This window comes from Stenella coeruleoalba (assembly GCF_951394435.1).
Source record: "Stenella coeruleoalba genome assembly, chromosome: 6".
NCBI lineage: Eukaryota > Metazoa > Chordata > Mammalia > Artiodactyla > Delphinidae > Stenella > Stenella coeruleoalba.
Window position 1 is genome coordinate 120,569,097 of NC_137151.1, and position 12,693 is coordinate 120,581,789.

General features: G+C 62.6%; 1 protein-coding gene across 1 annotated transcript in view; it reads left to right on the forward strand.

Annotated features, from left to right (window-relative positions):
- The window catches only part of DIS3L2 (DIS3 like 3'-5' exoribonuclease 2), a 374,099-nt gene extending 364,967 nt beyond the window's left edge, over nt 1–9,132 (forward strand). Inside the window, exons 15-21 of the mRNA XM_079923917.1 lie at nt 2,089–2,272; nt 2,958–3,044; nt 5,822–5,969; nt 6,344–6,474; nt 6,643–6,747; nt 7,959–8,060; nt 8,675–9,132. Coding sequence (XP_079780043.1) covers nt 2,089–2,272; nt 2,958–3,044; nt 5,822–5,969; nt 6,344–6,474; nt 6,643–6,747; nt 7,959–8,060; nt 8,675–8,827 — 910 coding nt within the window. The 3' untranslated portion in view covers nt 8,828–9,132. The remainder of the gene's footprint in view (nt 1–2,088; nt 2,273–2,957; nt 3,045–5,821; nt 5,970–6,343; nt 6,475–6,642; nt 6,748–7,958; nt 8,061–8,674) is intronic.
- Nucleotides 9,133–12,693: the final 3,561 nt, after the last annotated feature.

The following is a 12,693-nucleotide window of genomic DNA, read 5'->3' on the forward strand; positions in this document are numbered from 1 at the left end:
GGTATCTAATCAGGCAGTAAGTGCCCAGGAGGGATGGAGATGCCCTTCAGGGAAGACATGGAAAGGTCAAAGGAGGGTGACAAATGGCAGGGATGGAAATCACAGGGCACCACGCGGCTTGCAGGATCTTAGCTCCCCAAGGACCAGGGATTGAACCGAAGCCATCGGCAGTGAAAGTGCGGAGTCCTAACCACTGGACCGCCAGGGAATTCCCAGCACCTCCCGTGTCTTGAGGCTGACGTCACGCCAGGCACAGGGTCTGCCCTTGAAACATGTTTTACTCCTGTTGGTTTGCACAACCACTCTGTGAAGCACGTGCTATTATTATCCCTGTTCTACGTTCAAGAAAATAGAACAGAAAAGGCCGGTAACTTGTGCAGGGTTCTACAGCAGGAACATGCTGGAGCTAGGATGTAGGCCTCGCTCAGGAGGTTTGGTGGTCGGGTTCCAGCGCATGAACTCGAGGGGTTTTAGCAGGAAGTGATATGCTCAAGGACAGGTTTTGGGGTGGGAGGCAGGATGGCCGCTTAAAAGACTGTTGCTGCAACCCAGCGGGGAATGAAGAAACTCATTCTATACACAGGCCTCCTGCATGGCGGAAGGGCCACTGAGACCTGACCCTTGCAGTCCTTCACCCAAGCCCTTCCCCATGGTGGGTGGTAGGCTGGGGGTCGGCCCACCACGGTGCCCACACAGGAGGAGCTAGGAGTGCAGGCCCTGGGTGGGCCTCCTCCCGAGGTCCAGGCCAGGTCCTGGTGGTGCCTGCCCTGGGGCATTCCACAGCCCTTCTTCCTCACAAGGTGGGCTTTGCAGGGAGACAGATGTGCTCTGGGCGACAGCCCGGCAGACCAGAGCCACCCCTCAGCGTAGGGGCCTAGCCTGGGGAAGGTGGGGCTCTGCCCACTCACGCTCTTGTCCCCCCACTGGCTGTTTCTTCCCAAGAGCTTGGGGAGGGGACGAGGCTAACCCCAAGCACTGCCCACACCTCCAGAAGGGGACGTTCATTTCGGGCCCCCAGCTGCTGCCAGGCCTGCCAGAGCTTCCTCCCTGACCTCTCCTGCCTCTGTGGGAGAAGCATGGGCTTGACATACAACCTAGAGCTTCAGATTCAAGGCTGGGAAGAGGCTCCCCTAAGCTGGGCAAGGCCCCAAGAGTCTCCCCAAGGAAGGAGGCTTTCCCCACGTAGGGCACCAGCCCACACCCACGCCCCTTCCTGGAGGCTTCAGCTCTCGCACACGTGCCTGATCCACTTGTCCTCTGCGGGCGCCCTGGGCGGGACAGCAGCACGTGGGCTTCCCGCCCCAGATCGGGGGGCTGAGATGCGGCGTCCGCCTCTGCCTGGCTCCTGCGCTTTGGCACACCTCTGCCCTCCCCCGTCGGTGACTCTTGGCCTGCCTTGGAGCCACATCCATCCACACGCGTGGACCCTAATCACACTCGGGTGAAGCAGGCCTGGAGGGTTGACTCCTAGAAGGATGGCTCTGTGGTTTGAACACCTCAGCAACGCCTTTGTCTTGTCCCAAAACGCACGGCTTTCCTCTTGCCCTCTGTGACTCTCCTGTTCATCCTCAGAGACACTCATCTTTCCAGGGGGGAAAAGAAGCCACGTACTCCTGGGAACGGGGGGCCCTGGGTCTGCGCGCCTGCCTCTGTACGCCCCCGTGCAGAGTCCTCTGGCTTCTCATGGCCTGCCCGGGCATAGCGTTTTCTTCCAGCTGGACGTGGCCCCCAGTGTTCTGGGAAGCTTAGTCATTCAGCAGAGATCTTTACTGAGCACCTTCTCTGGGTCAGGTGAGGTCCCAAGCACCAGGGCTACAGGGGGGAATAAGACAGGCACCATCCCTGCTGTCCAGGATCCCCATCTAGTAGGAGACCCAGCGCACGAGCTAACACATCAGCAGGGAAGAGGACAGACTGGTTAGTGCCGTGAGGGGCATGAGCCGAGGAATGAGGGGGAAGCAACTTGCAGGAACAAAGTAGATTGGATGCCCGGGGTGGGGGGCAGCTTGAAGCTGACACAAGGGTGCAAGAGAGCCAGCCAGCAGAGAAGCAGGAAAGAACGACCCCCGCGGTCCCTCCCCACTGCAGGCTCGTGGAAGAGTTCATGCTCTTGGCCAACATGGCCGTGGCCCGCAAGATCCACTGCGCCTTCCCCGAGCGAGCCCTGCTACGGCGGCACCCCCCACCCCAGACCAAGATGCTCAACGACCTGGTGGAATTCTGTGACCAGATGGGGCTGCCCATGGACTTCAGCTCTGCAGGGGCCCTCAATGTGAGTGCTGGGAGCACAGGGCCCGGGGAGGCCCTGCTTAGGGAAGGAGGAAGAAGGCCTGGGAGCCGGGCTCAGCAGCCTCTGCATCCCACCAGGGTCCGTTACCCTTTAGCCAGATCCCCACCCCCACCCCAAGGGAGAGGGGGGTGCCTGGGGACAAAGCCTGCAACTCACAGGGCCTGGGAGGGAGCCCGGGAGACGGAGGGAGTCCCCTCAGGGCTCAGCTGTGGGCAAGGGTCCTGTGGCCAGGGATGGGCTGGGCTCGGACCCAGAGGCTTCCGTAGGGGCTGGGATTATTGGGAGCCAGGGGCTGTTCTTCACGGGAAGGGGTATCAGATGCTGCCCACCTGGAACTGAGCAGCATGGGGCTCAGGAATCCATGCTCGGCTCGCACTGCACAGGAGGGAGACTGTCCCCATCTGTGCTCCAGGCCTGGGGTAAACCAGCCCGCCCAGGCCAGCCAGCTGGACATGGAAGGACTGACCTCAAGCCAGGACCCTCGAGGCAGACCCAGTGTGGGACACAGTCTGGGGGCTGCCGGCCCCCCTGCACCCCACCCATGGCCATCTGAACAGGGCTGGGCCCCTCGGCTGACCTTTCCTCCCCAGGGCCAGATGATCAGTGGGTGATGGGGCCCCAGAGCCTCTCCCCAAGCCTGACTGCGTATCACATGGGTTCCTTCCAGAAAAGTCTGATGGAGACATTTGGAGATGACAAGTACTCACTGGCCCGGAAGGAGGTGCTCACCAACATGTGCTCCCGGCCCATGCAGGTAAGGAAGGGCCAGTCCTCCATCCTCCGCCTTCTCCTTGGAGCACCCATGCCTCCGCGGGCTCGGAGAACCTTAGGGGAGGGTTGGGGAGGGTGCCCCCTGGCAACACCCAGCACAGGAAGTCCCTGGGCTCCTGAGCTTGGCCTGCTGCCTCCTGCCCAGACTTGCCTGTGGGCTCAGTTAGAGGAGACATTTCAAGCCCCGCTGCCCTGCTGCCCCCCTGCCCCCCTGCATGGCCTCTGGGGCTCTGTTTCCTGGCGGCAGGTGGGGAGCCACGCCAGGGCACGTCCCAAGACTCCAGGGCCCGGACCCCACACACCAGACCAGCTCGGGCAAGGGAATGGGGCCTGGTCAGCAACTCATGGTCAGGTGGGGACCCTGGAGGGGAAAGAGAACGTTGGTCTCCCGGAGCAGCCTGCGCAGGGGCCGGTCCTTAGCTCCCACTGTGGCTTGTGGGCCCCGGGCAGAGAAATCTCCCTGTCGCAACCGGCCGGGAGAGGGGGAATTGAGGCCGTGAGGCTGTGTCTGCAGCTAGAGGACAGGCCGGCCGCCTGGGAGGCAGACAGTGGGCTTGCTCCTGGCAGCCAGTCGCAGCTGTCCGAGGCCGTGCTCCAGCCCCTGTGGGGCTGAGCATCTTGGGAAGCAGCCGCCCCCGTGGACTGTCAGGTCGGCGGGAGCTGTGGGTGCTAATGGGTCCAGCGGTGGGCCGCGGCCCGGCCTGGGAGCAGTGATAGACCATCGTTCAGGGGCTCGGTCACTGGGCAGATTCAGTCTGTTTCCCAAGAACAAGATCGTCTCAGCTGGTCGCAACCGACTTGTTTTCTCAGACCTCACAGCTCTGCCAGGAATGGGACCATCAGGTCCGTCTGGGTCTGGCGGCCGTTACCCTGCCCCCAGTCACCGATGTCTGTCCCGCACCAAGCACTGTAAAGCACCCCCCATGGAGGGGGGGGCGTGTGTCTCTGGCCACTGGGCTTGACACCACATACAAGCCCGACGAAGCTGCCGTTCCCTGCCCTCAGCCTCTGGAAGCCATCCACCTCTAAGGCCAACCCAGCCCCGGAGGTCCAAGGAAAGGAGCCCAGTCACCCAGAGCCTGAAACAGACCCGGCTTCTCCTGGCCTTGCCTGCCAGCAACCTCAGAGGCCAGCCTTTGCCTGCGGATCTGATGTGAGGGAGTGACCAGAGTGACCGTGGTGCCTGGTTCCCTGTCTGTGTCCCAGTTCTGGGCCCTCACCCATCCCACGCTGCCCAGAGGCGCCTTCGCCACCCAGGAAGGGAGCCGGGGCCCTCTGCCCTCCTCAGCCCAGCTCATCTGGGGAACTGGGCCACTTCTGAGAACAAGGTCCAAACATGGCTCACAGTGGAGGCTGCTCCCTCCCCCAATGACTTACCCGAGATGTAACCCAGGGCCCAGTGGGAGCTGGAAGGGAAGCAGAGTTGGGTAGCCGAGCAGGGCACCGCCAGCTGCGTCCTGGATTCCAAGGCCGTCACGCACAGAGTAACCGGAGCCGGCTGTCCATTTGTGCGAACACACGGGAGGGTGAGCAAGCGGCAAGGGAGGGAGCGAGCGAACACACGAGGGTGTGACTTTGGCCCTGGCAGAGGAACCTGGTCACTTGCTCCCAGGCAGCCGCGGGTCCTGGATCCCCAGCCCTGAGAACTCGGGGAGCGCAGGGCAAGCGGCTTCAGGGCCCGTGGCCAAGGCTCTCAGCACAGCTGCACCGCGTGGGCCAGGCTGTTTGCTGGGCCCCTAGAGAAGCTCAGCGTCTCTCCTTGGGCCACAGTCCTAACTCCTGCCCTGCAGGAGGGCCTTTTGAACTCAGAGCTCTGGGTCTCGGTCTCAGGACAGGTTGTCAGGGGCAGGAAGGGCTGAGACTGGGAGACTGGCCAACCACTGCCTCCCTTGGCTGGTGGGAGGTGGAGTATTGGGGGCACAGAGGTGCTGGGGTGCAGGCATGGCCTTCAGCAGGGCAGGGATGAGGACTAGAGGGCAGGAGGTCGGCTAAGACCAAAGACTGGACCAGGGCCAGAGAGGAAGAGCCAGGCGCCCGTTTTGCTCTGGGTGGAGGGCATCCTGGACCTTCTCTCCTACCTCCCGCTCTGGCCACATGGTGGTGTTGGGCTTTGTGTCCTGGCGAAGTCCTGCAGCCCCCGGTCCGGCAGGCCCACGGGCTTTCTCTCCTGCTCCCCACTTCAGTGTAGCTCCCCCAGCCCTGTCCTGGGGAGGGGGCCAGCCAGAAACGATCCCTCCTCCTGGTTCCTGGCAGTAACAGCCGTTAAGACTCAGCAGCGACCGGCTGTGGAGGAGGATGAGTTCCAGCCCCTCCCCGCTGTCCTCTGACTTCAGCACAGGGTCTCCCCTCCCCTCCCCTCCCCGAGGGCTTTGGTGGCAGGTCCCCCAGGGCTCTGAGGGAGGAGTCCCTTCAGCATCTTAAGGGTTCCCAGCAAGAAACACAGCCTCTCCCCCCGGCCTACTCCACTTCCGGTCATTGGCAGAGGGGCTCTGGGCAAGACCTGCCCTTGCCTTCAGCAGGAGAGGGGCAAGGGCACCCACGGCTCCGCCCAGTCTCATGGCAGCCCCAGGGGTCCCCTCACACAGAACAGCCCCTGACGTCCTCGGGCCTGCCCGGCTTTGCTCAGCTGCCCGCAGCTTGGCAGGTGGGTCCACGCCCCCAAGACCGCCCCTCGTGAGGCTCTGAGTCTCCCCGGCTCGCGGAGCACACCCAGCGCGCACCCAGCCTGGCCAGGCTCTGAGGTCCGCCCCACCTCCCCAGATGGCCTTGTACTTCTGCTCGGGGGTGCTGCAGGACCAGGCGCAGTTCCGCCACTACGCCCTCAATGTGCCGCTGTACACGCACTTCACCTCGCCCATCCGCCGCTTCGCTGACGTCCTGGTGCATCGCCTCCTGGCCGCCACGCTGGGTAAGGGGTGCAGCACGGGGCGGTGCCAGCCTGGGCCCAGCTAAGGGCTACTCCCCCCACCCAGAGTGGGTGCCCGGCGGCCAGAGGCCACACTGCCATGACTGTGAAGGCCCCAAGGGGTGGGCAGCCCAAGCAGTAGGGGAGCCTGTGCCAGAACCTCCCCTGTGAGCGTGTGCTAGGGGCTCGAGGGCCCTCACCGTGGCAAGCCGCCCTTTCTCGGCCCTCCCAAGCTGGGCATCAGGGAGGCCTCAGCTCTGCGCGGGGCTCCCAGGCCCCATCTGACCCGGGCCAGGGGCACCATGCTGCCCACAACCCCTCCAAGGACGGCACACACACAGCACCCGCCAGTGGGCCCCCGACCACTCTCTGCCCAGGCTACAGGGAGCTTCCACATGTGGAGCCCGAGGCCCTGCAGAAGCAGGCTGACCACTGCAATGACCGCCGCATGGCTTCCAAGCGTGTGCAGGAGCTGAGCACCAGCCTGTTCTTTGCCATCCTGGTCAAGGTGAGGCCACCAGCCTGTCGCCCCTCCCCTTCCCTCCACCCCACCTTCCCGCCAGGGCGCCTGTTCACAGAGAGGGCTCCCGGAGTCCCGGGCCTTTGGCAGCTGGGGTGGGCCCTGGGGGGAACCTGCATCCCCTGGCCGAGCCTTGGCTGGAGCCCTGCCACGCAGGAGAGCGGCCCGCTGGAGTCGGAAGCCATGGTGATGGGCGTCCTGAGCCAAGCCTTCGACGTGCTGGTGCTGCGCTACGGGGTACAGAAGCGCATCTACTGTAATGTGAGTACTGGGGGCTGCCAGGGCCCAGGTTAGGGGTGTTCTGAGCAGGCAGAGGGAGCACCGAGCCGCGCCCACCTAGCACATTCCCTTCCCACCTGCCTGTCCCTGTTCCCACTGCTGGGTCTCCTCCCTGTTTCCCCAGCATCTGGGGAAACAGCCCTTGGTAGACACACGAGCAGTGACACTGCGCCCCTCGCTCAGCTGCGGGTTGTGCTGGCACCACGCTCACCCGATGGGTCCTGCCGAGACAGCCAGCCGCGCCTGCCTGGGATCAGGGATCCAGGCCGAGGGTCAGGCCTCTTTCCCAGGGACTTGAGCAACCAGAGATCAGGTCCCTCCATAACCAGTATAGGAAGTGGGGTAGGCAGGCTTCGGGAGGTTTTTTAAAGGAACATAGGGGAAGGAAAGACCAGAGAGAATGGGCCGTGGCCACTCTGGAAGCTGTGTCCCCTGAGAAGCAGGAAGAGGCTGGCCCTTGCCCTGGTCCTGCCCTGGGGCTGCTTCATTCGAGGTTCTTTCCAAGGGTACTTGGTGCCAGTCTAATGCCACCTAAGGGACCTGTTCCAGCTGACCTTGTGGTTAGTGAGTCACCACCTGGCCCCTGACCTTGGCTTTGAATTTCCCAACACCCAGAGGACCTTGGGGAGTGCAGAACGCGGCACACAGTGTGGAATAAAAGTGGCATGAATGAAATGGATTAGAGCAGGAGAGACAGAATGGAGTCAGCAGGAATCAAGTCGGGCTCTCGTCCTGAAGCTCACTGAACAGCATGGAGTTCAGGTCTAGATCGCCTCTGCTCACAACCCAGCCCTCAGTCTGTGCTAACAGACCCAGGGCCGGGAGGGGTGGCAGCCTCAGGTGCCCGGTCCACCTCGACCCTACAGGGATGGTCCCTGATGAGGCAGACCCACCACCTGCCCCGAATGACACGTGGAGCCACCGGTGCCCCCCTCAGTGAAGGCCCCTCTGTGAAGGTGGCCTCTCAAGGCCGCCCAGAAGCTGGCCGGAGGCCAGAGGCAAGGGTGCGGGCCACCCCCCGTCAGAGGTCGAGCAGCCACTGGCAGGCAGCAGGGCAGGGAGCTCCCTTGAGGCCAGTCAGAGGCGGGCCAAGGCGAGGGGCTGCTTCCAAGCACTGGTGGCCTTGCAGGGTCAGAGATTAAGAGGCGGCGCCTAGAGCCCGGGTCCTGAGATGCAGGTGTGTGCACCCCCAGGCGCTGCCCCTGCAGTCATACCGTTTCCAGAAGGTGGGCAAGAAGCCGGAGCTCACGCTCGTCTGGGAGCCTGAGGACGCGGAGCAGGGGCCGGCGCAGCAGGTCAGACCCGGGGGTGGGGCAGCTTTTCCGGAGCGCCACTGGGTCCCCGTCCACCCCACTCTTGGCGAGCCCCCTCCGGCCTCCTGGGCGCGCTCCCCGGGCCTCCCCTCCTGGGCTCCCGGCTGCGATTTCCGGCTCTACCCAGCGAGGCCGGCAGCGGCTCCCCGTCACCACTCCTTGGGCCTAGCCTCCTGGCAGCACCTTCCTTCCCCGGAATCACCCACCCTGGGGAGAGGCAGCGGCCTCTGCCTGCCTCCCTAAAGCAGGGCCCTTAACTTCGGGTGTCCTTTTGAGAATCTGATGAACACCGTAGACCTCCGACCCAAGGAAACAGCTTTTTACCTACGACACGCTTCAAAGAGCAGACCCGGACCCCAATGGTTTCTCCCTGGCGCTGAGCAGCCCCAGCAGGCATTGCCCACAGCAGCGCGTGGCTCCTTTGCTTCGCACCGGGACCCCACGGCCTCAGCCCTGAACAAGCTCCGCTTACAGATGAGCCAGTGGAGGCCTAGGGAGGCAGAGCGAGGGGCCCCGGGGCCCGGCTGGGTGGACAGCCCCCCGGGCCACCCCCTCACCGGCACCCGCGTCCCCTGCTGGGCTCTGCTCTGCCTCAGGTCGTCAGCATCTTCAGCCTGGTGGAGGTGGTGCTGCGGGCAGAGGCCACGGCCCTCAAGTACAGCGCCATCCTGAAGCGACCCGGCACCGAGGGCCTCCTCGACTGGCAGGACGAGCAGGGCAGCCGGGACCTCGCGGAGGAACAGGACTGAAGCCGCCAGCCAGCCCACCCCTCCCCCACTCCCGTTAGGAATAGGAACTTCGGGCACCAACGGGGATTCTTAATTTGGTTTTTAACAACTCAGGGTTTTGTTTTTATTTTTTCATTCTATTTTATTTTTGCAGCTTGGTTTTCAAACTGGAGGGGGAGAGTGGGGTTGGATGGAAGGCTGCGGGCTGGCCGGTGCTCAGCAGCGCAGAGCTAGACCTGGTCCTCCTGGGAGGCCAGCGCCCCTTCTGCCAGGTTACCCACTGCCCTCCCGTGCCCAGAAAACCAGGGGTTTTCAGTAAATCAGAGTCATGGAATAAAATCAAGTGTGAGTGCTGCCTGGTGTGTGGGGCACCGGGGTGGCCAGGGTAGTGGGGTGCCCCTTGGACCCAGGACGGGGGCCTGGCCCGGGCTCCACCCGTCACAGCTGAGCTGGGGTTGCCACCCTTGGGAGCCTTTCCGGCAGTTCCAGGATGATTCAGAGCTGGCCGCGTGGCAGATTGATGCCAGCCCCTCATTCTGGCTGATTAGAAACGGAATTAGTATGCAAGACGGCAGGCTCACCCGTCACCGCGCCGCATGTAGCTGTGTCCATCCCCACCCCAGCACTTCCTCTCTGCCGGCTGCCGCCCCCCGTGGCCCCAGGACGGGGGCTTGGGCCCTGTGCCGCCCACCCCCACTTACAAGGCCGGAGCTCTGGGTGGCCCTCTCCACCTTCCTTAGGGGGGGCCAGCACCCCAGCATCTCCTGTCCCGATCCTGTGCCCTGGGGGCAGAGCGAGGCCTGGCCCTGCCCGAGGGGAGAGGCCCCCAGACCGGCCTTCCTGACCAGAGAGGGGCAGGTGTGCTCCTGGTGGCCCTGGCCTGGCCCAGTCGACTGCCTGCTATCTGCCTGAGCACCAAGTGATCCTTGGGGACCCAGGGGCAGAGGTGGGAGGCCACCGCACTCGGCTCTCTCCCCGGCTGGTTTGACCTAAGCCTGTGCTTCTAGTTTCCCCAGCAGACTAGAGAAACACAGGTTGGCTTCCCCAGGAGCCGCCAGAAACTAGGGTTAAAACCCCATGGGGACCAAGGTCCCAGTTCCACCAGGCTGATTCCTGGGGTGTTGGTATTAACAAGCTCACTTGATCTGATTTCAGTGAATTTTCTTCAAAGGAAACTTCAATGGAGCACCTTGTAGGAGGGCTTCGCCGTGGCTGGAGTGGTGACGGGGCCTGGCTGCCTTGGTCTCAGCCACCGGCCGACCGTGGCTCACATGCCCCCAGCGCTGGGCCGGGTGCCAGAGGGGGACAAAAGAGACATCACTGTGCCCGCCCTGAGTTCCCTTCTCTCCTCCTCCAGCACCTTGACCAGCTTTCGGTCTGTCCATCCTGCCACCCCCAAGACATCCCAGAGGCCACCGTTCCCTCTCTGCTCCTGCCCCAGAGCCTTCTAGAACCAGCTATCTGGAAGGGAAATGGTGAGGGTCCAGTGGTTTGGTATTTGGATGAAGAGGTTTCTGGGTGCTTCTGCAGCCTGGGCAGCCAGGCATCCCGGCCCTGCCCTCATCCTCTTACCTGCCCGCCCCCAGAGGAGCAGAGCCCCTCTCTCCTCGCGCTGTCCCCCAGGGCCTCCCGTGGAGCCTGGGAGCTGAGGGCAGAGCAGAGCCCCGCGGAGGGGCGCCCTCAGGATGGTGGTGGGCCAGCGTGCTGGGCCCTCTCTCGGGCAGCATGGACGCAGGCTGGACACCCTTCCTCACGGCCCCAGCGTCCCAGACTGTGGTAAATCGTAGCCAGCTTGGTCAGCAGGGAAGACCGTTGCTGCCTGGACTTGCTGGGGAAGCAGAGGCTGGCCTCGCCCTGATGGCCCTAGAGCTGGGGGACACATAGCAGCCCCGGCACCTCCACCCCATTTGACAGAAGGAGGAACTGCACCCAGAAAGGAGGTAGGTCTCTGGCCAAAGTGACACAGCCAGACTCTGCCCAGCCAGGTCCAGGGTTCAGGCATTTGCCCTCCCCCAAACGCCCTGCCTGTGGGCTCAGAGCAAATGGCCCAGCGCTCTACCCCACAACGTCAGCTGCGTCCTTCATCTGCATCTACTCACTCAGCAGGTGTCCTTGACACCACCCACGCGCAGGGCACTGGCCTGCACACGTCCATGGTCCAATGAGGGAGACAGCCCCCTATGGCCCCTCGCTCAGGGGACTGTTGATAAAGGGGGTGATGAGACCCAAATCTCGTCAAAAAGGAAGCCGTGGTAGTTCCTCCAGCTGTCCCAGAGCACCTGCACGTGTCCTCAAGGAGCCGCCTCCGGTCGCCATGGGGGAGGGAGACGTAGATGCAAATGATGTCACTGCAGGACAAGGTTCTAGCGAAGTTCAGAGGCTGGGGTGTGTGTTCCCAGCCGTGAAGGGTGGGTGCTCAGAAGAAGAAAGTGCGCGCAGCTGGCCCACGTGGGCGAAGAAACTGAGGTTCGGAGATCCCTGACATGAGCCGTGAAGGGTGGAGGTCACTAGGATCAGAGGGTGCCCAGAGGACGGGCAGGGAGGTGCTGGCGAGGTAGGAACGGGGTAGATCCCCACTGACCCTTATGGCGGCCAGAGAGCGCGCCCTGTGTGCTGTGGGCCATCCGAGCCCCGGGAGAATTCTCATCAGGGCCGTGAGGCGATATGACCTTTGTCCTTCACTCATTTATCAACAGCAGTGAGTGCCTTTGATGTGCCGTGTCCTCTGGAAGCTTATGGTCAGGAGGGGAAGTCGCCTTTCTAGTGTGGCAGGTGGTGGGGACGGTGTTGATGGCAGCGGGGGAAAAGCAGTGCTGAGGAGGGGGCATAGGTGGCAGAGACGTCCAGGAACCACCCAGGGCTACTTGTGGGCACGGCCCCAAGGCAGGAGTGGGCTTGGTCGGTGAACGGGGCCAAAGGGCCTCTGGGGTTGTTTTCCCAGGGGCCCTGTCTCTTTATGGGACCTGCTCCCCAGCTTCTAGCCCACCCCTCCCACCTGCGTGGGTCCCCAGGAGCCACCATTCTGTACCACGACATCTCTGATGGGACCCGGGGTGGGCACCTGGCCCATTCTTTCCTGGGGTCTGTCCTAACTAAAATTGGGAGAGGGTGTCACTGTCTCCCCAGGATGGTAGTCTGCAAGACATAGAAGCTCATGTTTCCGAAAGTCACCGTGAAGGAAACAGCGTACACCAGGAGGAAGGGAAGCGGCCTCAGAGAAGGGAGACAGAGCGCCTCGGAGGCACCGGGTTTCCCGCAGCCCAGGAGACCCAGAGGCACCTCCGTGTGGTGGGCTTTTCTGCCTTGTGGTAGTTCACGTACCATGAGGAGCCTTTCCATCAATTCCCTTCCCCCTAAAGCTACTTCACACTTGGTTTCTTTCCTTTGCAACCAAGATAGGAGTCTTCCTGAAGCCTCAGGATGTTACCAAAGGGATCTTGGAGACCCTCCCCCAGCAATCAGCAAAGCCCATCTACTGACATTGGTTGTGGTAAAGTGTTTTTCAGGTGCCAACCAAGGAGAAAGGGCAACTCATGCTCAAAAGACCCAAGCTCCCTGATGGCTTTCAGGGAAGGGGTTTTAAAGGCAGCAATATAGGGTGAGGGTTTGGAGGTACATGAGCAGATTGTGGACTTTCTTCTGATTGGTTGGTGGTCCGGGTGCTATTTTGGGAATCTTAAGCATCAACCTTCTGGTTCCAGCCAGTCTGGGGTCTAAGTGCCTGTGGTCAGTATGTAGTTACCATCCTCCACCTGGGTGGGAGGGTCTTCATTCCTGCAGGACACCTCAAAGATTTGTGTCAGATTGTTATGTATAATCCTTGAGAAGGAACTAGACGTCCTGTGACTCTATTGTCTGAGCTATTCTTACTTTTCTTGCTTGAGGGC